The sequence below is a fragment of the Pleurodeles waltl genome, chromosome 8 (assembly GCF_031143425.1).
Source record: "Pleurodeles waltl isolate 20211129_DDA chromosome 8, aPleWal1.hap1.20221129, whole genome shotgun sequence".
Classification (NCBI taxonomy): Eukaryota; Metazoa; Chordata; class Amphibia; order Caudata; family Salamandridae; genus Pleurodeles; species Pleurodeles waltl.
In genome coordinates this window covers 988180496-988208208 of record NC_090447.1, presented here as the reverse complement: position 1 = coordinate 988208208, position 27713 = coordinate 988180496, and the positions used below count along the sequence as shown (strand labels likewise).

General features: G+C 47.1%; 1 protein-coding gene across 17 annotated transcripts in view; it reads right to left on the bottom strand.

Moving 5' to 3' along the window:
* MYCBP2 (MYC binding protein 2) overlaps positions 1–27713 on the bottom strand; it is a 1769078-nt gene that overhangs the window by 456808 nt on the left and 1284557 nt on the right. For all 17 annotated transcript variants that reach the window (XM_069205243.1, XM_069205245.1, XM_069205247.1 and 14 more), the window contains one exon: positions 18026–18270. In XM_069205243.1, the coding sequence (XP_069061344.1) occupies positions 18026–18270 (245 nt within the window). The remainder of the gene's footprint in view (positions 1–18025; positions 18271–27713) is intronic.

Sequence of the window (27713 nt, the reverse complement as noted above, 5' to 3'; positions counted from 1 at the left end):
CATGGCATAGCAGATCTCTATGTACAGGATGATCCACCTGGACAATGTCCTCTCATTCACAGACTTTCCTTTCATCTTGCTAATGTAGCCGACAAACAATTGATCGTCCAGCCAGAGATCACATATCCTGTCAATATAGACGCTCACAGCCCTTTTAGGGTCCAAGTGATAAAGCCTTTCCTCCTCCTTGGAAAGATGGGGAGGAGGTTAGAATGTAGGAAAGGTGCTAGAATGGCCCAAGTCGAAGAGTCACTACTTTTGGCAGGAACGCAGCCATGGTACTCATTACCAACTTATCTGCTTAGAAAGTCGTTAAGGGTGTTTCATACTGTAGGAAGTTGGCTCTGTATGTGCTATTTCAAAGTAAGGAATAGCATGCACAGAGTCCAAGGGTTCCCCTTAGAGGTAAAATAGTGGTAAAAATAGATAATACTAATGCTCTATTTTGTGGTAGAGTGGTCGAGCAGTAGGCTTATCCAAGGAGTAGTGTTAAGCATTTGTTGTACATACACATAGACAATAAATGAGGTACACACACTCAGAGACAAATCCAGCCAATAGGTTTTTATATAGAAAAATATCTTTTCTTAGTTTATTTTAAGAACCACAGGTTCAAATTCTACATGTAATATCTCATTCGAAAGGTATTGCAGGTAAGTACTTTAGGAACTTCGAATCATCAAAATTGCATGTATACTTTTCGAGTTATTCACAAATAGCTGTTTTAAAAGTGGACACTTAGTGCAATTTTCACAGTTCCTAGGGGAGGTAAGTATTTGTTAGGTTAACCAGGTAAGTAAGACACTTACAGGGCTTAGTTCTTGGTCCAAGGTAGCCCACCGTTGGGGGTTCAGAGCAACCCCAAAGTCACCACACCAGCAGCTCAGGGCCGGTCAGATGCAGAGTTCAAAGTGGTGCCCAAAACACATAGGCTAGAATGGAGAGAAGGGGGTGCCCCGGTTCCGGTCTGCTTGCAGGTAAGTACCCGCGTCTTCGGAGGGCAGACCAGGGGGGTTTTGTAGGGCACCGGGGGGGACACAAGCCCACACAGAAATTTCACCCTCAGCGGCGCGGGGGCGGCCGGGTGCAGTGTAGAAACAAGCGTCGGGTTCGCAATGTTAGTCTATGAGAGATCTCGGGATCTCTTCAGCGCTGCAGGCAGGAAAGGGGGGGGTTCCTCGGGGAAACCTCCACTTGGGCAAGGGAGAGGGACTCCTGGGGGTCACTTCTCCAGTGAAAGTCCGGTCCTTCAGGTCCTGGGGGCTGCGGGTGCAGGGTCTCTCCCAGGCGTCGGGACTTAGGATTCAAAGAGTCGCGGTCAGGGGAAGCCTCGGGATTCCCTCTGCAGGCGGCGCTGTGGGGGCTCAGGGGGGACAGGTTTTGGTACTCACAGTATCAGAGTAGTCCTGGGGTCCCTCCTGAGGTGTTGGATCTCCACCAGCCGAGTCGGGGTCGCCGGGTGCAGTGTTGCAAGTCTCACGCTTCTTGCGGGGAGCTTGCAGGGATCTTTAAAGCTGCTGGAAACAAAGTTGCAGCTTTTCTTGGAGCAGGTCCGCTGTCCTCGGGAGTTTCTTGTCTTTTTGAAGCAGGGGCAGTCCTCAGAGGATGTCGAGGTCGCTGGTCCCTTTGGAAGGCGTCGCTGGAGCAGGATCTTTGGAAGGCAGGAGACAGGCCGGTGAGTTTCTGGAGCCAAGGCAGTTGTCGTCTTCTGGTCTTCCGCTGCAGGGGTTTTCAGCTAGGCAGTCCTTCTTCTTGTAGTTGCAGGAATCTAATTTTCTAGGGTTCAGGGTAGCCCTTAAATACTAAATTTAAGGGCGTGTTTAGGTCTGGGGGGTTAGTAGCCAATGGCTACTAGCCCTGAGGGTGGGTACACCCTCTTTGTGCCTCCTCCCAAGGGGAGGGGGTCACAATCCTAACCCTATTGGGGGAATCCTCCATCTGCAAGATGGAGGATTTCTAAAAGTTAGAGTCACTTCAGCTCAGGACACCTTAGGGGCTGTCCTGACTGGCCAGTGACTCCTCCTTGTTTTTCTCATTATTTTCTCCGGCCTTGCCGCCAAAAGTGGGGCCTGGCCGGAGGGGGCGGGCAACTCCACTAGCTGGAGTGTCCTGCTGGGTTGGCACAAAGGAGGTGAGCCTTTGAGGCTCACCGCCAGGTGTGACAATTCCTGCCTGGGGGAGGTGTTAGCATCTCCACCCAGTGCAGGCTTTGTTACTGGCCTCAGAGTGACAAAGGCACTCTCCCCATGGGGCCAGCAACATGTCTCGGTTTGTGGCAGGCTGCTAAAACTAGTCAGCCTACACAGATAGTCGGTTAAGTTTCAGGGGGCACCTCGAAGGTGCCCTCTGGGGTGTATCTTACAATAAAATGTACACTGGCATCAGTGTGCATTTATTGTGCTGAGAAGTTTGATACCAAACTTCCCAGTTTTCAGTGTAGCCATTATGGTGCTGTGGAGTTCGTGTTTGACAAACTCCCAGACCATATACTCTTATGGCTACCCTGCACTTACAATGTCTAAGGTTTTTGTTTAGACACTGTAGGGGTACCATGCTCATCCACTGGTACCCTCACCTATGGTATAGTGCACCCTGCCTTAGGGCTGTAAGGCCTGCTAGAGGGGTGTCTTACCTATACTGCATAGGCAGTGAGAGGCTGGCATGGCACCCTGAGGGGAGTGCCATGTCGACTTACTCGTTTTGTCCTCACTAGCACACACAAGCTGGCAAGCAGTGTGTCTGTGCTGAGTGAGAGGTCTCCAGGGTGGCATAAGACATGCTGCAGCCCTTAGAGACCTTCCTTGGCATCAGGGCCCTTGGTACTAGAAGTACCAGTTACAAGGGACTTATCTGGATGCCAGGGTCTGCCAATTGTGGATACAAAAGTACAGGTTAGGGAAAGAACACTGGTGCTGGGGCCTGGTTAGCAGGCCTCAGCACACTTTCAATTGTAAACATAGCATCAGCAAAGGCAAAAAGTCAGGGGGCAACCATGCCAAGGAGGCATTTCCTTACACATACTTAACACCTTTAACTCACTAAAACAGAAACAGAATTGTAAACGGGAAGTCTTCATGGACAATTATGTAAGGGTTCAAACAGAGTACCCATAAGGTAAGTCAGTACCAAATTAAGATCCCACTACGGCATGACAAATGGAGTGGGAGGGTACCTATTCGTAAGCCCCTCAATAAACCATAGCACTAACGGGGACTTAAACAGGGAAGGTTGGACAGGTAGACAAAGGAAAGCCAAAAGGGCACACAAATATTCCTTAAATGTTGCAACTGCACAACCTTGCTGTGCCAGGGAAAATGCAAATCAGAAAATGTCCAACAAAGAAGTCTTTAAGGAGGCCAATAGTTTTTTCCTTGCACCACTTTACACACTTAGTCCAATGGTTAGCGTACACTAACTTGCTGACAGTGTTGGTGGCATACATTGACATTGAATCCCCCCCCCACATCAGGGGGAAGAAAAAGAACTCAAGTTTCCCCATTCAATCTCCAGGCATGTAGGTGCAGGCTTTGGAGGTGGGGTGTAGAACTTTCCCCTGCAAGAGGAGGTCTTTACTGTGATGGAGACAGAGGGCACAGTGAGAAATGAAGTAGATCTGTGTACCACACCCTTCTTGGTCAACACAGGACTATTAAGACGTGGGCGCAGTCTTGGCGAATCTTCCTCAGAACTCGAGGAGTCAAGGGTATGGAGGGAAAAGGGTATAGCACCTGGGAGCCCCAGTCCAATTGAAACACATCCCCAAATGCTCCCTGCATTGGATATTGGAGGCTGAAGAATAACTGTCAGTGAGCATTCTTGTGAGTTGCAAAGAGGTCTATTTGAGGTGTCCCCCGCAGCCAGAAGATGTGTGTAGCACCACCTCTGGATGAAGACGCCACTCGTGAACTGCTGAAAAATGCCAGCTGAGACTGTCCTCACATACAGTCAGAACTCCGGCCAAGTGATTTGCTACAATGCAAATCTGATGGCCCTGCGCCCAAGACTAGAGTCATAAATCCTCTCTGCAGAGAAGCTACAACCCTGCACCTCCCTGTTTGTTTATGAACCACAATCCAGTAGTATTGTCTGTTAAGACCTGCACTGACTGATGCAAATGGAAGGGAGGAAGGCCTTGAGAGCCAGACATATCGCCCACAATTCCAACAGATTGATGTGTAACAACTGTTCTTCTGAAGACCAAATTCCCCAGACTCCCCGATGTGCTCCCCCCACCCTAGAATGGAGGAATCTGTTATCACCGTGGTCACCAGAAGTGGAGGACAAAATGGCTTACCTTATGATAGCTCTTCAAGACTGGAACCATCATTCCATCCTGAAACATCAGAATCATGACCTGAATGTCTTGAATCCTCGGAGGAGGAGGGTAAGCACAATTCACTGGGGTGTCCAGTACTGCCAATATAAACAGGGTGAGCTGAGAGGGCTACAGGTGAGACTTGGGCACATTTATGGAAAAGCCCAGGTTGTACAACAACTGAGTTGTTAACTGCAAGTGATGTGGCACTAACTCCAGAGACTTGGCTTTGAGCAGCCAATTGTCAGGTAGGGGAATACTGGTATTTCCCACCTTCTGAGATGTGCTGCAACCACTGACATCACCTTCATTAAGACTCAAGGAGCAGAAGTAAGATCAACGAGAAGGTCCGCAAACTGTTAATGTTGTGACCCCCACTGTGAAGCAGAGATACTTCCAGTGCGATTGCAAAATGGGGATCCTGCAAATCAATCAATCCATCATTCAGGATTTATAAAGCATGGCTAATCACCAGATAGGGTATCCAGGCGTTTGCAGCTCCCAGAGGCTTATTTGAACTGCCAGGTCCAGAGGGCCATTCAGAATTCCTGAAGTGAGGTGATGGTCCGGAGGTGCGTGTGGAGACTGTTCCAGGTTTTATCTGCCATGTGAGAGAAGGAGCATCATCCACTTCTGCTTCAGTAGATGCGGGGAGTATGGGGAAGAGAAGAGAGGCAGAGCGCAGTCTTCTCGATGTTTGGTGGAAGCTCAGGCTTTGGTTATTGTATGCAGGTCCTTGGTTGTGTATAGTCGTGTGCGTGGGCCAGCAGCTTGAATTGGCATCTGTTCTGTATGGGGAGGCAGTGAAGTTGCCTGAGGTGGGGTGTGATGTGGGTTTGTTGGGGAAGGCCGAGGCGGAGTCTGGCTGCGGTGTTCTTTATGGTATGAAGTCTCTGTAGGAGGTGTGTAGCCATTCCTATGTAGAGGGTGCTGCCGTAGTCCAGTTGGCTGGTGACGAGGCCTTGTGTCATGGTGCATCTTGTGTGTAGGGGTAGCCACTTGAGGATCTTACGTAGCATGTGCAAAGTGAGGAAGCAGGCCAAGGAGACAGCGTTGATCTGTGATTTCATGGTGAGCTAATTGTCAATGATGATGATGATTCCAAGGTTGCTGGCGTGGTCGGAGGGAATGGGAGCAGATTCTGGGTCTGATGGCCACCAGGAGTAAGTCCATGTGTTGCCCTTGTTGCCAAAGACCAGTACTTCTGTCTTCTTGGTGTTCAGCTGCAGGTAGTTGTTCTTCATCCAGTCAGCAACGCAGGTCATGCATCTGTGGAAGTTGGTTCTGGTGGGTTAGGGGTCCATCAGTGAGTGAGAGGATAAGTTTGGTTTCATCTAAGTAGGAAATTATGTTAAGATGTGGGATCTGACTATGGTGGCCAGCGGAGTCATGTATGCTTTGAAGGGCGTTGGGCTGAGGGATGAGCCCTGGGGGACACTGCAGGTGATCTTCTTGGTTTCGGAGGTAAAAGGTGCGAGGTGGATCCTCTGGGTTCTTCCGATGAGGAAGGAGGTGATCCATCTGACCCCGTTCCCCTTGGAAGCTGATGTGGTGGAGTCTTTTGATTAGCATGTGGTGGGATACCGTGTCGAAGGCTGCAGAGAGATCGAGGAGGATCAAAGATGCTGTTTCTACTTAGTTAAAAATTATACGGATGTCATCAGCGGCTACGATCAGGGCAGTTTTAGTGCTGTGATTGCTGCAGACGCTGGATTGGGAGGCGTCAAGTAACTGGTTCTGCTCCAGGTATGTCATGAGTTACTTGAGGATGATCTTTTCCAGTACCTTCACTGGGAATGTGAGCAGGAAGATTGGCCGGTAGTTTTTAGGTTCACAGGGTTAGGCAGAGGGATTTTTGAGTTGTGGTCTGACTTCAGCATGTTTCCAATCATCAGGAAATGTTGCGGTGGTGATAGAGGTGCTGAGCAGGGTGGCAAGTTCCTGGCCGATCTTTGGTTTCCAAGGTTGAAGATGTGGTGCGGACATGGGTCTGAAGGAGCTCCCAAGTGGATGAATTTCATGGTGGAGGTGATGTCCCGGGTGGAGAGGATGTTCCAGGTGGTCAGTGTGTGGTTCATGTCAGTTACAGTGGTGGCCTATCTGTCGAGGAAGTCTTTAGGTGTGGGTTGGATTTCGAAGTTTCTGTATATGGTCGAGATCTTGCCATAGAAATGGGAAAGGTTGTCGCACAGCTCCTGTAAGGGGGTGATGTTGTTTTCGCTGGCAGCCGGGTTGGAGGATTCCTTAATGATGTTGAACAGTTCCTTGGTGTTGTTGGTGCTGGTTTCGATGCATGCGGCAAGGGTTGTATTAGTTGTTGCCCTCTATAGGCAGCGGTAGAGGTAGGTCTTGAAGGTGGCTCTGTTCGAGGTGTCCTTGCTGCCTTGCCATCTCCTCTCCAGCTGTTTGCTGTCTTGTTCCACTGTTCCAGTGATCCAGGCGTTGCAGTTTTTCACTCCTCGTTAAAAACTGGTGGCAGCTGCGGGGTCGGAGGTGTTGAGTGTGCCTGCCCAGCTGGTCTCTAAGATTTTGTTACACCTCAGGTAGGGAGCATCTTAGGAGCAGAGGTGTGATGGCTGGAGATGCTGGACGATGGAGTGATCGTGCATGTAAATTCTGTAACATGGCTGCACTGGACACGGTTGCTGAAGGTGAAAATTGGGCCAGCGTTTGTCCTGCGGTGTGTGTGTAGGGTTGTGGATGATCTAGGTCAATCCGAGGCTGCTCATACTGTCAAGGTGATGTGCAGTGTTGTCGTTGCTGGGTCGTAGATGTGGAAATTTAGGTCACTGAAGAAGATGATGTCCTGAAGTTGGTATGCGAGGGTGCCTCTGATGGTTGTTTTGTTGGCTGTTTGGAGCTTGAAGTTGAGATATTGCATGGGATGGTGGTGTTGTCAGTGGTGGTGGTGCAGTGTATGGTCTCTCTGTGGATTTTGTCTGCTACTCCTCCTGGCTTTTTGGTGCGGTCATGGTGAGTGATTATATTTCCAAAGGGGATTGTTGTGGCAATGTCTGGGGTGGATGTGGGGTTGAGTCATTTCTTGTTGAGGAAGACAATGTCGGGGTGAGGGTGGTGATGAGGTCTCATGATTCAGTAGAATGCTTGCATAGTGAGCGTGTGTTGAGAAGGGTGCATGCGAGATGGTGTTTTTGCTAAGGTGGTGTCTGTTCGGGGTGGGGCTGATGGATGGGCTGGGCGTGGTGGGAGTGTTTGTTGTGGCATCTGGAGTCATGGGTGTAGAGTTCAGGAATGGTGTATCTTTGGGGAGAGGGAAAGCCAGGAGTCATGGCACTGAGTGGATCAAGGCGCAGACGGGCCTTCCTTTGGCATGCCTTCTGTGCGCCAGAATGTGCCCGCTGCACAAGTCCACCACGCAGCTATGCTGAGGCCTGCATTAAGAACGTCCTGGGGCAGGACTTCTGTTGGTAGGAAATATGGTGAGTGGGAATACCCAGTTGGGGAAACCCCGGTGGGCATACCCAGGCAGCTGCAGTGTTACTCAATCCGTCTAAAACAAGCAGGAACTGGAACCCACAGTCAAGTGGCAGGCTAGGTGTCTAAGTGCCTAGTCAATTACTTGAAACCATCCAGTCTTCCTTGTCCAGCACAAGAAGCACCTGTGCCCAGGAAATAATATTGAATTTTTCCTGCTTGAGGAACCAATTCAAAACCTTGAAGTCTAGGATCGAATGTAGAGGACCGTCCTTCTTGGGAATCAGAAAATATCTTGAGTAACATTCCCGACCCCGTTCTGCTCCGGAACCAACTCCACTGCACCTTTTAAGAGTAAGCTTTGGACCTTCTGTTGGAGTAAAAGAAGATGTTCTTCTGAACAAAAACTTTGTTAGGGAGGAAAAGCAGGGTGAAACTCCTGAAAGGGTAGGGCATATCCATTTTCTACCATCTTCAATACCCAAAGGTCCGATGTAATGGACCTTCATTGTTGTATAAAATGAATGAACCTTCCTCCCACGGGTAAAGCATGCTCCAAAATGGCAGAACTAGGGCTGCTTTCCTGAGACATTGGCCGGGAAGGAAGAGGAAAAGGTAGGGTGATGGGCAGTTCCCCGCTGCCTTCTGCAGCCCACCCTTTGTAGCTTCAATAGAGCAGATTTGACTGCTGCTGTCGATATTGTTGCCTTTCCTCAAAAGGAAATTGATCGTTTGAATCCGCAAATCTTGCAAAATTGTCTATAAACCTTTAATTGCCATTGCAGACCCAAAGATTTTGCCATTGACTTGCTCTCTTCGAAACATTTCAAAGCAGAGTCAGCTTTAGCCCCAAACAATTCGACCCATCAAATGGAAGGTCCAACAAGGTTGTTTGCATGTCAGGAGAAAAACTAGGCCCCCCTTAACCAAGCATGCCTCAGGGAAACAACTGAGGTCCCCATTGTTCTTGCCACAGAGTCAACAGTGTCCAGACCTGACTGAACGACCTGGGGTACAGTCCCTTGCCCATTCAGAACTACCAGTTTAGCAGAGTCCATAAAAGCAAGCAGGTAACAATCTAACAAACAAGTTGCATTTGCAGATTTTAAGGCCACACTGCAAGGAGAGAACACCTTATTTGCTGATTGTTTTATTATTAGTGACTCTCTATCAGCAGGGGAAGTAGGAAATAACCCAGGAGTCAACCTTGAAGAACACAAGGCCTGCACAACCAAACTCTCAGGTGTGGGATGTTAAGTTAAAAACAATGGGTCTCCCAGAGCTGGCTTGTACCTTCTTGCACTCGGCCTAGACACAGAAGCAGAATTCAGTTTTTTGCCCAGTCTCCAAGATTGGCTCGGTTAACGCATCATTAAAAGGTATTAATGGTTCAGAGGTAGAAGAAGATGAATTCAATACCTCTGTTAATAGCTTCAACTTAAGATCAGTAGCAGGCAAAGGCAAACCCAACATCTCCGCTGCCTTATTTATAACAGAATGATAGGTCATGACTTCAGGTGGAGGGATAACTTTTGGACATAATTGCTTCCATTCAGGGGAAGCATCTAACCCACTTGCTATCTCCATCCCCTCAAAATCTGGGTCCATGTGCTTTATCTCCCCCTCTGCAAGATCGTCTCTATCCAAAGCATACTGTTTCTCCTCCAAAAGTCTCTGAACCACTCCCATAGGTCTCTGTTTTGACTTCAATGCTGGCATTGGTGACATTAAAGGCATTGGTGATGTCGGCAATTCCTTAGACTTAGAACAGTGGGCCGAAGGAAGGGATGGCGCTGGAGTCGAATGACGTGACGTTGCAGTCACTTCAGAAAAAGCCAGAGAACGCCTAGCCAGCGCAGACAAACCTTGTTTAATCTGCGAAGTCGGCCGCCTCGGCACTGGACGAGGCCAGGACACCACAGGCATTGGTACTAATGGGATGAATGGACCTTGCTGGTACGACGCCGGGAATCCACTCAACGAATAAGAAAGCTGACCCATGGGGCCTGCATGTGGACCAGATGGAGTCAATGCTCTGGCAAAGACACCATATACAGGAGGCTGGCTAAGTATAGGGTGTACACCTATAAGTGAGACACCCTGTACTGAGGTCCAGGCAACCCTTAGTGATAGTGTAAGAGGTTCTAGATAACTAGAGCTCTCAAAGAGTAGCTGTGGAGGGCAGCTAAGGCATATCCAGGAAGGTGAAAAGCAATTGCAAATACCACATTGGTCAATCAGTGATGTACACACAGGAACGAACTACACCAGTGTTAGAAAAATATGTTATATTTATTGTAACATACACTCTTAACCAGAGATAAGGACATAGAAAAATATACCCAGCAACAGGTAAGTAAAGGCATAAAATAACATAGGCCCCTATGAAGGGACCAAACCATGAACTAAAAAAAATGGAATGCGAAAATCACTCCCATCCCACACTGCCAACCAAAGACCATTAGGACTTGGGAAGTACTAAAAACCCAAAGGAAAGCAGGTAGGAGTCCCCAAGCACCATGTGCAGAGCAGTAATCTTGGGTCAGTGTCCATAGGCTAACATGGGGACGTCGCGGTTGGAGTTTTCACGTTTTAGGACTCTTCCCGGGGGGTGCGGGTGACCCCAAGGAAACCCATTGGGACAAGGAGGGTTGGATAGTTCCCCCACCCGTGGATACCTAGATCAGTTGAGTACCTAAACCAGGGAGCCTAGGCGCATAGGGGTGAAATCATGTCAGAACCTCCTGTTGAAGTCAAAGGGGACCTCGATTGTCCAGCTGCTGTTGTGACCTGTAGACCAGGTCCGTGAAACCCAGGAACGGATTCCGGAAGAAGAGGACTTAAGGAAAGAGGGGACAGAGACCAGACCATCTGGAGGTGCCCAGGCAGTGCAATGCCCACCCTTCTTGGAGATGCTTTCCTGTAGGACGGTGGACGAAGAAGTGCTGCTGTGGAGTCCTGATAATGCAGGAGGATCCCAAGTGTCGTCCACGAGCTGTCCCAGGCCAGTTGTCGAGTTACAGAGGGTCAGTGCTACCACCAAAAAACCTTGGCAAATGCAGGGCAGCACTGCACAGAGTTTGCAGGATTTGTGAGGACCAGCAAGGTCCAGGCGACCCATCCTTGGCAGGTATGTCAGGGCCAGCTCTCACCACACAGGAGAGCCAGCAGGAATTAATGAAGCCCCCAAAAGGAAACTTTGGCATCAGGTGTAGTAAAGTCCCTCTTTTTGGCATGGTTACCCCCACTTTTTGCCTGCTATCAGTATGCTTAGACTGTTTTCACTGGGATCCTGCTAACCAGGACCCTACTGACTGTGCTCTCTACCTCCAAATGTGTTTGCCTGGGACCTTTATGCACTTCACAACTAGCATACTAGTGTCCCCTTATAAGCCTTATATAGGTACCCAGGGCACTGGGACACCAGCAGTTCACATTGGGCTGCAGCATGTATTGCGCCACCCATGGGAGCCCGTGCAAAATATGTCTGCATGCCTGCCATTGCAGCCTGCATGAAAAGGTGCATGCACCTTTTCACCACAGGTCATTGTAAGTCACCGCTATGGAAGGACTTCCTAGTCCAGAGGACAGGGTACAGGTCGCTGTGTGTGAGGGCACCCCTGCATGAGCAGAGGTGCCCCCACGAACTTCAGCGCCATTACACTGGATTTCTTAAGTGCGGGGAAGCCTGTGTCCAGCTACATAATGTTAACTCCAAACCTAATCATGTTTGGTATCAAACATGTTAGACTCATACCCCAATACTATTGCCAGTATTGGTTGCATGATTCCATGCACTCTGGGGGCTCCTTAGACCACTCCCAGTATTGCTCCTACCAGTCTTCTGAGGTTTTCCTGGCAGCCCAGGCTGCTGACACCCCTTAGACAGGGTTCTGCCCTCCTGCTGCTTGATCAGCTCAGGCTGGGGAAGGCAAAACAAAGTATTTCCTGAGGAAGAGGAAGGCAACACCCTCTCCCTTGAAAATAGATGTTAAAATTCTTGGGAGGGGTTACCTCCTCAAGCCACCGGTTTGCTCTGAAAGGCATATTTGGTGCCTGCATTTCATAAACTGGTTTGCATCAGTTCTGGGACCCCCGGTCCCTGCTCTGGTGCGAAACTGGACAAAGGAAAGGGGAGTGACCACTCCACTGTCATTCACCACCCCAGGGGTGGTGTCCAGAGCTCCTCCATATAGCCACTAGATTCTGCCATCTTGAAACCAAGATGTGCAGAGGTCCCTGGTAGCACCTGAGCGGCCAGGTCAGGCAGGTAACGACACAGACCACTCCTGATAGGTGGTCACCCTGCTAGGTGACCAATTCCCCTTTTAGGGCTATTCAGGGACTCCCTAGATGGTGGGTCCCCAGGTTTGATGCGCAGGAATTCACCTTGACTCCTATGCATCGTTTACTTTGACTTCTGGCCACTGGAACTGCAACTGAACTCTTCAGGAAATGACAAAGCAGCAACTCCGGCGACAACTTTGCTTTGCAACATTGCTTCTCTGGCTGCTTCAAGCAGCGGCAACAATATCCCAGCTGTGCACCCTCTGGGGTCGACAAGACTTCAGCCTGCACCACGAAGCAAGAAGGAATCTCCCTTGGAATGAAGGAGTCACTCCCCTGCATCTGCAGGTACCTACAGCAACGACGACCGGCTGCGTGGATCTGATCTCCTCTGGAACTGCATAGATCGTGCATCACAGGTCGCTGTCTGGAGTGGTCCTCTCTGCCAGCTGTCCAACTTAGAAGATGGTGAGCCCTTGCATCTCCTCGTAAGACAGTACACCTGTGCATCGCAACTCTTGCAGCCACCAAGGCTTGTTCTCTCCTGCTCCAAGAGATTTTCAGGCTGATGAGCCTCAGCCCCTAGCACTTCTTCCTGCCAAGCACAGGCTTCTCTCTGCTTCTCCAGCGATGAGGGACTCCTCTTCAGCTGTGCTGACTGGGTCTCACTGCCACTTACTGTTCCTGCTGCCAGAGGGTTACCTGTGGGGGCTGCAACTGTTTCTGTTGGCTCTCCCGACTGCTGAGTGTCACCCTGGACTCGCTCCAAGGGTTGAGATCCCTGGGCGTTGCAGGTCCTCTTCAGCCTTGCAACTCTTCTTTCGCTCCTCTCGCACTGTTCAAAGCTTGTTGGTAGTTCTCTTACACTACGGACCATCTGCAACCCAGCAACCAACATGGGAAACCATCTGCACCGCTCGAAGGACTCCTCTTCAGCCCCTGATTCTTAATCCACTGAAGGGTGGGTAGTAGCTCCTGCCCCACTGGAGATGCCATGGTGGACTGGACCCTGTCCCCTGCCTTTTCAGGTCCTCTTCTTTCAGAATCCACAGTTGGTTTTGTTTAGACTAGTCCTGTTCTTGCACAATCATTTTTTTAAGTCCTCCTGTTAGTCCTTGGAAAGACCAGGCACTTACCTCCGCTCTCCTGGTCGCTGGAGTCACTCAGGTACTCACCTCTTGGAGTTCCTAGTTCCTCCAGCTCCCCCTCTAACAACTCCACAGCCTTGAGTGTCTGTCAGACACCCCCACCCGAGCTCAAATACACCTATTTCTAAAGAGGAGTTGATCACACCTCTGTTTTACAGGAAATCATTTGTTATGCCTTCCCCTGTCCGAGTTAGGCTCAGCAGCAGGAGGGCAGAACAGTGTTTATGGTCGGCAGCAGCAGCGGCTGGCATGCAGACCCTTCAAGGAGGACATGGGGGATCCCCTATGGAACACCCAGAGTACATGGTATCATGCAACTACCACAGGAATCGGTGTAGTTGCATGATTCCAACACGTTTGATACCAAACGTGTCTCTGTTCGGTGAAGCCATTATGTATTTCGACAACTTGTGTTGACCAGTGTCCACTACATACCTTAGCATGGCTTACCTGCACTTACAAAGCCCAGGAACTGGAGTCTGGGGTTTGCAGGGGTGCCCTCACACTAAGAATCCTGCACCGTACCCTTGCGCCAAAGAGTCTACCTGAGGGCTGACTTACAGGCTCAGAGTGCAGTGACCATGATATAAGGCAAACCTTATACCTGGAGTGAAAGGTGCATGCACCATTTCACTCAGGCTACAAAGGCAGGCCTGAAGTCCCAGTTTGCAGGGGCCTAATACATGATGCAGACCATGTGGGACCCCTGGGGTACCAATGCCCTGGGTACCTAAGTACCATATACTAGGGACTTACATGGGTGCACAGGAATGCTCATTGTGCGGTGTCAAAGTTACCTTACAACTAAACTTAGGGAAGAGAGCACTGACAATTGGGTCCTGGTTAGCAAGAGTTCAGTCTACTACACACTAAACACACTGACACCAGGCAAAAAGTGGGGGGTAGCTATGCAAGAAAGGTGCTACTTTCCTACATCTTACATAGCATTTAGGAAACACGAGGTATGAGTCCCTGAAGCTGGAAATGCTGGATATCTCTGCTCCTGTGAAGGAGGAGTAGGCATTGCAGAAGGCACTGCCTGTGCTTCTTGCTCTAGATCCGAGGTGAAGTCGGAGCAGGAGCCGGGCTCAAGGGAGACATTGGTGTGAGCACCGGGGATGGAGAAGGAGACATCTCACATTTTTCCTCTCTCCTCCGCTTCGGAGATCCTGACTTCGGAGAATCATCCCTCAAAGAACGGCATTGAGAGAAATGATAACTCTTCTTCTTGTGCTTTTTTTCGACTTCCGACAAACTCCTTTTTCTTGTCTGACCTTGTCCATAAAAAGCTTTGCCTCCCACTCCTCATCTTTTGACATGACAAACAGCTCACGATGTTGTGATCTGAACTCAAGCACCAAGGGCAATCGTTGTGCAAGTAAGGAATGGACATCTAAACCTCGCATTCCCTGCACGGCTTTAAGCCCGACTTCCTTGGTGAAGACATCTTTTCCCGTCAACAAAGTAACAACTTCGGAGAATAAACTGTCAAAGAAAGTCTACAATATAACTTGAGAGCTACTAGAAAAACGTTATACATCAAAGGCGCAGAAAAAGGGGAAATGACAGCACGCCAATGAGGGTTTCTTATGGCTCCGATGACATCAGGCAGAGTCGAGTGTGGAGCCCTGACATTATGACATCCTCGTTGATGCGGAGAGCTATGAAGCAAACTTTCTGTGGAATGCTGGCACATTGGAATATTCAAAAGGTGAGGAATCCACAGATAGGTATTATTTTACCATTATCAGCTGATAGCATTCTACTGAAGACAAGACAAATACACAAAAAAGATATTCTAAAAAAGCCTGTATTTTCTCAACACCGTGCTAGAAATGACATGCACCGCAGATTTTTTCTCAAAATAGCAACACTACAATTGATTATGGATGCTCCACCAAAAGTTAAGTAAATTAATTTCTTAGCCAATCTTATCCAAGTTCATCCAGCACATCTACTTTGCTAAGCGTTGCCAACATCAAGTAGAATAATAATGTATCTGAAAATGGATCGACTGCAGCTATGTGTTTTAAGTACGCTGTTGATCACAAAGTTAATTAAAAAGAGAATTCTAACCATAAAGACTCAATGTGCTTAACAATAAAAGTTATCATCAAGCACTGTAAACAACTCTGGGGCCATGTGATTCAGCAGAAGCGTACCCCTCCATCCTTTGGATGCTGAAATTGCCTATGGACACATTATCAAACACACCTTACCATCTTGATACAGTCCTTTATTCAGGCAGTGCAACTGTTTTAGTTACCAAAGCCTTAATGGTGCACTGTGCTCCATAAGAATACCAGGTTAAATACTCTGGTTCTGCAGCATCATTAGCTGCACATCAGCCCCGCCTGGATCAACACTTTAGTTGGAGGAGACAGAAGCAGCCAAATATTCAGTCATCTGAAGCATATGACCAATAATAATGCCCTTAAAAGCATGAAATGGCTCTGGAACTGTCGGCAGTAGAGATGTTAATATAGAGCTTCTCCGTAGTCTGAAAACTCATTGAGGAAAAGACGTTCTTGTATTTTTCAAGGTGGGAGAAACAGGAAAGATGAACAGTTAAAAAAAAAATAAAAATACGCAGGCTAATGAAAAGGACTGTAAAAAATGAAGAGAGTAGATAGATCGGAGATTAGGTTGATGGGAACGATGAATGAAATAATGAACTTGACTGCAGACACTAAATAAGTGGTTATGACCACCCATGACAGTTAGGCAATGCATCACAAAAGCAAAGAGGATACAGACAGGCAGGCTTCTCAAGTTGATGACAGTTATCGTAAGCATTTTTTCTTTAATTTAGTTGGAGTCTATAGTTTTGGCAGCCATGGGACAAAATTCAGATGGGAAAGATCTTGCTGAATGATGCTCGGTTAAGGACCTCAAGGAAGCTGACAATATTCAGATTGTTGGTTCATTTCTTGGGAGATCAGACTCTGTCTTACTGATGCTTACTAAATAAGAAATGAATATGTTGGGCAACACATTCGATTGGGCCAAACCAGAAATTATCCCTATCTCAAAATGTATGTCAATAATGGTTCTGCTACTTGGAAAGGTAAGCAGGCATTACAACTACTACTATATGTAAGTATCAAAATTGTAAACGAAATTACACATTTATTGCAAATCAATCTAAAACCAATCAAAAGGCTAAACGTATGAGAAACAGATGGGATCATTTGGAATTAATGATGCGATTGGCAGTTCATTTAACAGAAATGTTCTGTCTCATTGTGCTTTTGTATCATTTAACCCCCTACAGCTACCTTTGGTGGATATTTCTTTCTTTGACTCTCACTGAAATGATCAAACTCCTTCTTATATGGAGAGGGCTGTTGGTCCTGTGTTTAAATACCCTGACCAATAATAGGAATCTTTGACAGGACGGTAATGACCTGTCTGAGTTTTTTGATGCAACTGATTGGTCCCAGTTCCAAAGAATTCTTAGAAAATCGACCATAAATGAATGCCATTTACTGTACTCTATCTACAAAACAGTAAACATGTACGTATAGAGCCAGGTTATTTGATAACTACAAACCTCTAAACGTCCAGAAAGGCCTGAACAAACCTTAGAGAGGACTGTTTAAAAAAAGAGGGGAGACATATTTATACGAGGATAAGGTGTGTGAATTGTAACAATTTATATGTATACCCAATGTTTTATAGGAGATTTGGTGTGTCTGTCGTTTTTGTGTCTCCTATTATCCTTTGTCTGCTTTTTCTGAGTCATATTCCTCGTTTGTATTTTCTGGCCTCAACAATTAACTTGAAGTCCCTTAGCTCATTTTTAGTGAAAAATAGAAAAGGAAATCGAGTTATGAGGCAAACGTCAAGGCTGGCGTTCCAGGGCCTAGGCAATTGTGATGCAGAAAAGGAAACAGAGCCACATAAGTGCACCAGCAACATCTGTACCGTTACACTGCTTCCACAGCTCGGCCCTTATGATACTCTGGTACACAAAAATTGCTCTCCCATCACAGTTTCAAAAACACAATTCAAGGCTTATGGTTCTAAAATAATCATCAGAGAAAAGGGTAGCCTTTGGCAATGTGATATACTTAGCATAACTAAAAGAAAAGATCCATGAAGGTCAACGTCCGCGTAACTACTAGCAACAGCTTTAATTTCAATGACTATTCAGGAAATAAACTTATGCTCCAATTAGACTTGCTCAGAAAAAAGGAAGAAACCTTACTTTATGTACATACAATCTATTATAATAACAAGCCAGACCGCAACATTTTGTAGCTTTTATAGAAAAAAATGAGCCACAAATGACATCATTCAAAACCGACTAAAAGAGCCATGTTCCAGATGATTACGTGAGCAGCAAGACTTTACAATTGAGCCTACTCCCTTCCCAGCTGTTGTCAGTAATTCCATGTGACTAAACACAATTCAGTGCTAAATTCTGGCATGACACGGGTGTGCACATAGCCAAGCTAGTAATCAAAGCCAATTAACCTTACAGCCCAAAATGAGTTAATTGGAGGCCCTCTTCAAAACGAGGCCTTGCTGAAGCCTGTACAGTGCATCCTTTTGACAAGATGGGGCCATATGTACGAAAGCTTTTTCTCATAGACACAGAATGGGTAAAATCCTTTGGTACATCTGGCCCATAGTTACTATAAATAGAGCTTGGCGAAGTCAGAGAATGAAATTATATACTCTTATTTACCTGGTTGTCTATGCACTCCTAGCCTTTGAGTAACCCATTTCCAGGAGAGAGGTGTTTGTTGACGCTATCATACATGAGATTACAAAGACAAAGCACCAAAATGATGTTATTTTCAACATTTGCTAAGGTAGTCAGTCGAATGTTTACCTGGCTAGTGTTTGCAAGTACAGGCACTGCATTTTGATGGGTATGTCTTCTGAAATGCCCTCCTTGACACTGGGCAACTGAGACTGGAAGGGTTTGGTAGGATGGTAGCACAGAATGTTTGGTTCCGCTGCACTGCTCAAAGATAGCAAGAACAATGCATTTGCTTTAATCACTTGGTGAGCCTCCATTGTGGGCAAGGCACGAGGTGTCTTCAGCTGCATTGGCTTTCTCCTGGACAGTTTTACCTGAAAAAGAACAAATGGCTGAATGAATTTCCTTGAAGTTGTTTGTAAGCAGCAACAGAACAAAAGGTTGAAGCAAATAACTACGGGTTCTACCAAATATGTTTTTCCTCACATTCTAGACTAGGAATGCTTAGTTTTGAGGAGCTCAACTCTGAATCAAGGGGAGACGGTATTTTACTCAAAAGGTGAGAGAGCTGCCACGCCATGCCCTGTGCATGTAGAAGAAGAGATGAAGAGGTAAGTCGGAGCCAACATGCATAGTAACCCTAGGTTGTGGTTATTGATCTCCTTGAAGATCAACAACCATAGCCTGTGCTGTTTGTGTCTCATGAATGCAAATCAAAAGCCAGTGCACTGCCAGTGGCTGTTCACAAGACTGGTACATCAGCCAACTCCTTATCTTCTTAACTGCACAAGCAAGAGTGTTCGTATATTTATAGAGTGCAATGAGTTCTGCTGCGAAGCAAGTCCAGTCCAAAAATCCGATAATTATTCATATTGTTACCTTTTACACAACCCAAAAAAACTGTACACTACGGTATAAGTTGTTGACCACCTTCCGGTATCTTCAGGTAGCATAGAAACCATTTCAAAGGTAAGACAGCAGAATTAGAGAATATTTTTCTAAATAAAAAGTTAGCCTTTACATCAAAAGAAATGTAGGTTGCGGACAATTTTTCTAAGAAGACACTCTTGCCTAAAACTAATAAATATTGAAATTGCTTCATCATTATGAGAGTCGCATAAAACATGTGGTAAAAAATAGAGAAGTAATGATAGCAGGGGACCCACGTTTTCCTGAGTGCTGTATAACATCATTATCAGTTCTGTAGGTCAAAGTGGGAGCTAATTCAACAGTTTTTACTTTTGACTGAGTAGCAAAACTCAAAATATCCTACTTCTCATGCAGTCCATCACAAATGTCATCATGTATTACTTTCTGAAATTCACGCAGTGAAACCTGCATGATCAGTGCGATTTTTTTGCACAAACTGTAAACCTTACTTAAGTGAAAACTCTTGCTTGTGCCCAAATTCGATTGTCGCAGCCCTTTCAATAAGCCACTAAACAGGCTGAATTGTGACACAGGAAATTCATGTGTATTGTACTGGCATCTGTACTTACATTGAAAGTGACAACAATGGATTGGTTAATTTCCTTATTAAATCACATTCGTATTGCTAGACCTGACATTCTTAGGGTGGTCTTCCCAAAAACTCTGCCTGCTTGCCTCACATTTTTTGCTGATTTCTTTTCTGCTGGCCTTAGTACTCTGAGCACTTTACTACTGCTTAAGTGGACATGCTCTTACCCTAAAATATGGCTTGATTGGTATATACCTAACTGACAGTTACTTTACCTGTAAGTCCCTAGCAAAGAGCAGTACATGTGTCCAGTGACTGTAAATTAAATACTACAAGTAGGCCTACAGCATTGTTTGTGCAACACACTTAAGTAGCACTTTAAAACATGTCCAAGGCCTGCCATTGCAGCCTGAAAGCAGTGCTACACTGCCATGTAGACTTGGCATTTAAAACCCCAGGCCAAGCTTTAACCCCACCCTTATTATTACATACACGTCTACTCCTAAGGTAGGCCGCAGGTAACCCATAGGGCAGAGTGGTACGTAATTAAAATGCAGGACATGTATGTTTACATTTTACAGGTCCTGGTAGTGAAAAACTCTCAAATTTGATTTTCCTTACTGCAAGGCCTGCCCCTCTCATAGGATCATATTGGGGATTCCTTATTACATTTAAAAAAACTCTAATTCCTGATTCAGAAGGGGTAGACCTGTCACTTTTATTATCTGTGGAACTGTAATAATTGTAGTAAAGTCCTCTCTTCTGGCGTTGTTACCCCTGCCTTTTTTGCCTGATGTCAGTGTGCATAGACTGTTTTTACTGGGATCCTGCTAACCAGGACCCCAGTGATTGTGTTCTCTCCTCCAAATTAATTGCTTTGGTACTTCTTACACCCCCCCAACTGGCATACTAGTGTCTCCTGTAAGTCCCTAGTATATGATACTTAGGTACCCAGGGTATTGGTAAACCATAGGTCCCACATGGGTTGTAGGATGTATTATGCCACCCATGGGAGCCCATGCAAACTGTGTCTGCAGGCCTGCCATTTGCAGCCTGCGTGAAAAGGTGCATGCACCCTTTCGCTACAGGTCACTATACTAGGTCACTATCAGATACCCCTATGGTGGTCCCTTTCAGTCCAAAGGGCACGGTGCAGGTCTCTGTGTGTGTGGGCACCCCTGCCTGAGCAAGGGTGCCCCTATGAACTCCAGTTTCAATCCCCTGGACTTCAGAAGTGCAGCGAAGCCATTTTTGCTATGTACTGGCCATTGGTCACTACTACCTGTGGTCCAGCTACATAATGGAAACTCCAAACCTGGGCACGTTAGGTACCAAACATGTCGGAATCATACCCCAATACTGATACCACAATTGGGGGCATAATTCCCTGCACACTGGGGGGGTTCCTTAGAGTATCCCCTGGTTATACTCCTGCCACTCTTCCAGGATCTGCAGGCAGCTTGTGCTCCTGCAGCCCCTCAGACACAGATCTTCCTTTCTGCTGCTTGACCAGCTCAAGAACAAAGGATTTTCTGAAGGAGAGGACTGCAACCTCCTCAGTTTTGGAAATAGGTGTAACAGGGCTGGTGAGGGGTAGTCTTCCCATGCCACCGGATCGCTTTGAAGGGCTCATTTGGTGCCCTCCTTGCATAATCCTGTTTGCTCTAGCCCAGGGACCCCGGTCCCTGCCCTGGAGAAAAAAATACAAAGGAAAGGGGAGTGTGGTGCCCAGAGCTCCATCAGGTGGCCACTGGGTTCTGCCATCTTGGAAACAATATGTATAGAGGCTTCTGGGAGCATTTGACTCCGTAGGCCAGGTACCCGACGTCAGGGACCCCTCTGGATAGGTGGTCACTCCGCTGAGTGACCAACCCCCCCCCACCCCCTTTTGGGCTATTTAGGGTCTCCTTTGAGGGTGGGTCCCCAGATTCGTCGTTCAGGATTCCACCAGGACTCCTCTGCAAAGACCTCTTCTGCTCTTAGTCTCCAGAACCGCTGCTGGCAATACAGGAACCAAACAAGACTGCAACGCCTGAGAAGACTTCTCCTTGCAACATTGTTTCCGCACCTCCTGTCAGCAATCTGCAACATTTCCACGGCTGTGCATCCTCTGGGGTCAGCAAGACTTCAGCTGCACCAAGAAGCAAGAAGGAATCTCCCTTGGAGGGAAGGAGTCACTCCCCCTGCATCCGCAGGCACCCAAGACAATGACATCCGGCTGGTGGGATTTTCTGTCCTCCGGATCTGCAAAGATTTTCCAACACAGGTGGTGTTTGTGAGGGATCCCCTGAGTCCTCTCTGCCTTCTATCCAATGTGGGAGACGGTGAGCATTTGCCTCTTAAAGTTAGGACAGAATCTCTATGCACTGCGACAGTTGCAGCAACCAAGGCTTGTTGACTCCTGCTCCGGTGGATCTTCAGGCTCCAAGTAGCCCTGGCCCCCCAGCACTCTACCTATGCAAGAACAGTCTCCTCTGCTGCTCCAGCGACGTTGGACTCCAGTTCAGGTGTGCTGAATGGCCCTCACTGTGACTTACTTTGCCTTCTGCCAGTGGGTTGCTTGTGGGAGCTCCGACTGCTTCTGCTGGCTCTCCTGTCTTCCTGGGAGTCACCCCGGAATCCCCTCCAAGGGTCGAGTCCCTAAGACCCTGCTGATCCTCCACAGCTCAGTAAAGCTTCCAACAGTTCCTCTTGCATTTGCTTGCGCTTGTTGTTGGCCATCCTGACCATTGACCCATCAGCAATCTGGCGACCATCGGGGGACAGCTAATAGGTGACTTCAGGGACTCCTCTGCAGCTCCCGTTCCACCTAGCTGGACTTCATCATCACAGTCAACCTGGATCTTCAGCTACAAAAAGGTGGACATTGGCTCCTGCCCCACCTGCACACTCCCGCGTGGACTGGACTCTGTCCCCTTCTTTTGCAGGTCCTCTTCACCTAGAATCCGCTCTTCGGTTCCACTGGCCCTGTCCTGATTCAGCAATTTCCAACTGCGACGTCCCCATGTTAGCCTATGGGGAAAACCGGGTAATTTAGCTCTCTGCACCTGGGTTCTGGGGATTTTCTGCATACTATCTTTTGGGGCTCCACGCTCTCCTAGCGATTGACACTCTGATGGGGGTCATCCATTCCATTCTTTTGGTATATGGTTTGGCCCCCTACAGGGCCCTTGCTAATTTATGCTCTTCCTAATTACTTATCTGGGTATATTTGTTGTGTTCATACTTCCAGAGGGAACTATACCAATGGCAGTCTAATTTGGTGTGCCTATAATAAAGTACCTTTATTTTTGCAACACTGTGTGGTTCCTTTCATGTGTGATAAGTGACTGTGTGACTACAGTGGTACCGCAAGTGCTTCACATGCCTTCTAGATATGTCTTTCCTGCTCACCATGTCTACCACAGAGAGCCCTGAATGTATAAACACTGTAACACTCACAAATGGGTGTTTTCTTGGAACCAGTACAAGTTTTAACACCACAGATGTCTACCACACTGGGCCAGCCTCCTACAATAATCCATCCTCATTAACAGTAAAGTTGGATTTATTGTTACAATTTTATTTTTTATAAAGTTGTCATTTTCCTGCACTAAGCCCTGTGTACCTGCAGCCTGTCCCCAATCCATGCCTGGGGTGGGGTGAAAGCTGGGCTTGTGCATTTCCTGTAGATACTTACACACAAAGGGAGCTTAGGTGTGATTAACTGACCGTTAACATCCTGATGGGACAGCCTGGGCAGGATGGCAGGGAGGAGTTCGCCACAGCTTCGCACTCACACCTAAATAGGCTGTTTTCCATCACCACACAAAGGTCTGCATAACCCCCTGCAGTGAGTCAGAAAGGGAAGACCCTTCTTTAAAGTCTCCTCAACTTCAAAGGCACCCTTGGTATAAGAAATGAACTTTTGACCCTCCCAATACAATCCATTTCTGGACCTGTTGCTACTCTGCCAAGAAGAATGACTACTGTAATGCTACAAGGACTGTTACTCTGCTGATTGCTGCTCTGGAAGAACTGATTTCTTGCTGTGCTGACCTGCTGTTTGCCAGGGTAAGGAGGGCTGGACCCACAACACTTGAAGCTAGAACAAGAGTGACTCCAAGGGCTTGCTGACTTGCCTCCTGTTCTTCTAAACTCTCTGGGACACAAAAGACTTCCAACTCATCACCTACAGCACCTGGACTCTGTCATCTGAGTGTCTTGCCCTACCAAGTGGTGCCAATTCAGTCCTGGGCCCATTAAATTGGGTATAAAGTGCAGCAAATGCCAAAATCCATACAAAGTAGTTCTACCGCTCAGAAGTGGTGCATCTCCATCAATGCTGAAGCATCACTGTGAGGACTGAGGACAGAGCATAGTTGTCGCGCGGTGTAGCACATCACCTCCATTTCTGGCACATCTTGAACTTTGCGCAGATCTGAACCGATGCATTGCCTACATCTGACAGATAGACTACGATGCCTTTCCTCCTTTGCTCCTTGCGACTTGTTGCCAACGTAGACGCAACTGCAAGAAAAGGTACTGTTTCAGCGGACCAAGGTTGGTTCCTGTATGTGACCCACACTTCATCGCGGTCGGCCTAACTTTTCAGATTCGACCCGGTCCAGCGCAACCCAATAGTACCGGTTGGTGCTTTATGCTTTTAAGTACTACATTTCAGTTTATTTTTTAAAAGATTCATATCTCGCCATCCACTTACAGGATTTTTGTCATTTTGGTCTTGTTTTGTTCATTAAATTAAGCTCTGTTTTACAAACCAGGTGTGTATCTTTTCGTTTGGTGTTTTCACTGATTTACTATTTTAAGAGTTACACAAATATTTATTTCACTGCTCCTTAAGTTAAGCTTGAATGCTCTATGTCAAAGCTACCAGGATTTGAGCACAGGTTAATTTAGGGTGTGTTTGTGACATACCCTAACTATGAATGTGATTCCTGCTTGGAAAGAGTGTATACCTCTGCCAAACAGAAACCTAATTTTTATGTTAATCTGTACATATTCAGTGCCCAATAGAAACCCAACTCTCTGCAGGGAGTTAAACACATTGTAGACAATCTTTGGAACAAGATGTAATGGCCATGTTCAACCAAGGCTTGAGTGACTGGCCGGTCTTCTCAGTGCTGTCCACAACAGTTTTTTGAACTTGGCCTGATTAACACCAACACATGCATACACAGTAAACCAAAAGTAGACATGGGAAAACCATTATCAGGGGTTCAATGGCATCTCATCACTGCAAGTCGTTATCTTGCGTGGTGGTTTTCAACTTGTATAGGGTAGACACTGTGCTGTCTGATACTGACCATTCAAAGGGGAGTGTTTAGAACAAACCATGCCTTACAATCATAGCTTGTAAATAGTGAGGGTATCCTGTGGATATTAGTTAGTTGGCAAAAGTATTTGTCAATGTTTCTGGTTTGTTTTCCTGACAACAGAATTGTTGATGGTGTCACTGAAGGTGTTAACTTCCAAAATCTACTAGGGAGGAACATGAAACTTGCATCTCTAGTTACACCCCTGTTCCTCAGATATAAATGTTTAAATACTTAATTTCCCATATTTTTCAGTGATTTATGATCACAAGTGCATCGTCATTACATATTCTGTGCTGTGTGCTTGTTCTTTGAGGTAGGATGACCAACTAGAATTTCTATTCTGCGTTGTCAGACTGTCAGCCTGTGGATGTTCAATGCTTTGTTTAGTTCCTGGCAATCATATCCTGTATATAGACTCACTGCCCACTTACAACAATAAATGTGATGCACAGAATGGACTGATTTCCAATTCTATGCCCAGCAGACCTGCATTATCCAATTTTGAGTGGTTGTAATGGAGGACTCTGCTGAGGAGTTTTCAGGTCTAGGACCTGTTACAGTGGTATGTTTCAGCTTTTAATAATCCTGGTTGCAATTATAGTTTGTTCCTCATAAGGAGGTCTGTATTAGGTGTTTAGTTATTTTTAGGGCTATTATGGATCAGTCTATGATGATGTATTTAGGATTTTTGATTTCTCACAAATATTGGCTGCAGATCTTTATTCTGCTCTGTTAAAGCATTGATGTATGGAACGTAAGGTTATTCGTTTGCAGTTTTGTTTATATTGTAGGAGATTTACTTGCAGTATGCTCATTGCACATTCACATACTTTAAGAATTTGCCTGACAAAGCGTCAATTCTTTAAATGCAGCAAGTTGTTCATTCTGAGCCTGCTAATCAGAAGATATGTGTTGTATAACAAAGGTCTTTTATATGGTTTGGCTAGCTACATATCTTGTGCTTCTATTGTTTTTGGTCCATCCTTGTAACTTTATTTGTTCAAGAGTCCACTACGTCTTGCAGTTGTTTACGCATTCAAGACGTTACTAGGTCTCCAGGGTTGTGAAAGGATGAATAATTGTTGAAGACCCTCTAGGAATGATTCTAATAAAATCAATCCCCTGCTCTGATACATAAAATGTGACATTGGTATGTTAAAGAATAGGCAGACACGATTTACTACAGCCGTTCCAATCCTTTGTACGAAATGTCTGCCAGTGAAACAAACTATTATTTACAATAATGTGTAGCACAGGAACTATTATAAACATGAAGTGCATGTCTGTCACATAGGTCCAAAACAACTAGGCCTGGGTGTAAGGAAATGCCTTCCTTGGCATGGTTACCCCCTGACTTATTGCCTTTTGTTGATGCCAGTGATGACTGAAAGGGTGCTGGGACCCTGCTAATCAGGCCCCAGCACCAGTGTCCTTTCCCTAAACTGTACCTTTGTTCCCTCTATTGGCACAGCCCTGGCACACAGATAAGTCCCTTGTAAATGGTACCCCTGGTACCAAGGGCCCTGATGCCAGGGAAGGTCTCTAAGGGCTGCAGCATGTCTTATGTCACCCTGGGGACCCCTCACTAAGCACATGCACACTGCCCCACAGCTTGTGTGTGCTGGTGGGGAGAAAATGAGTAAGTCGAGATGGCACGCCCCTCAGAGTGCCATGCCCACCTCTCACTGCCTGTGGCATAGGTAAGTCACGCCTCTAGCAGGCCTTACAGCCCTAAGGCAGGGTGCACTATACCACAGGTGAGAGCATAGGTGCATGAGCACTATGCCCCTACAGTGTCTAAGGAAACCTTAGACATTGTAAGTGCAGGGTAGCCATAAAGAGTATATAGTCTGGGAGTTTGTCAAACAACTGTTCCATAATGGCTACACTGAAATCTGGGAAGTTTGGTATCAAACTTCTCAGCACAATAAATGCACACTGATGCCAGTGTGGGATTTATTGTAAAATGCACCCAGAGGGCATCTTAGAGATGACCCCTGAATACCAGTACGACTCCTAGTGCTAGGCTGACCAGTTTCTGCCAGCCTGCCACAACCAGATGAGTTTCTGGCCACATCGGGAGAGTACCTTTGTCTCTCTTTGGCCAGGAACAAAGCCTGTACTGGGTGGAGGTGCTTCTCACCTCCCCCTGTAGGAACTGTAACACCTGGCGGTGAGCCTCAAAGGCTCATGCCTTTTGTTACAGCACCCCAGGGCATCCCAGCTAGTGGAGATGCCCGCCCCTCCAGCCACTGCCCCCATTTTTGGCGGCAAGGCAGGAGAGAATAATGAGAAAAACAAGGAGGAGTTACCCACCAGTCAGGACAACACCTAAGGTGTCCTGAGCTGAGGTGACCCCTGCCTTTAGAAATCCTCTATCTTGAGTTTGGAGGATTCCCCCAATAGGATTAGAGATGTGCGCCCCCCACTCTACTCAGGGAGAAGTCACAAAGAGGGTGTAAATTCAGTATTTGGGGGTGACCCAGAACCCAGGAAATCAGATTCCTGCAACCTACACAAAGAAGGAAGACTGCTGACCTGAAAGCCCTGCAGAGACGATAGAAACGGCAACTGACTTGGTCCCAGTCCTACCGGCCTGTCTCCAGACTCAAAGAACCTGCATCCAACAGGGACCAGCGACCTCAGAGGACCTAGAGGACTGCCCTGAAACCGAAGGACCAAGAAACTCCTGAGAACAGCGGCAGTGTTCACCAACAGCAACATCTTTGCAACAAAGAAGCAAGCGTGAGACTTCACACACTGCACCCGACGCCCCCGGCTCGAGCTTCAGAGTACCCACACTGCAGAGAGGACTCTCAGGCGACTGTGACCTTGTGAGTAACCTGAGACGACCCCCCTGCACCCCACAGTGAGGACTGCAGAAAGGATCCAGAGGCACCCCCTGACCATGACTGCCTGGTAACAAAGAACTGGGCGCCTGGATCAAGCACTGCACCCGCAGCCCCCTGGACGGAAAAGAATCAACCTCCAGTGCAGGAGTGACCAGCAGGTGGCCCTCTTCCTAGCCCAGTCTGTGGCT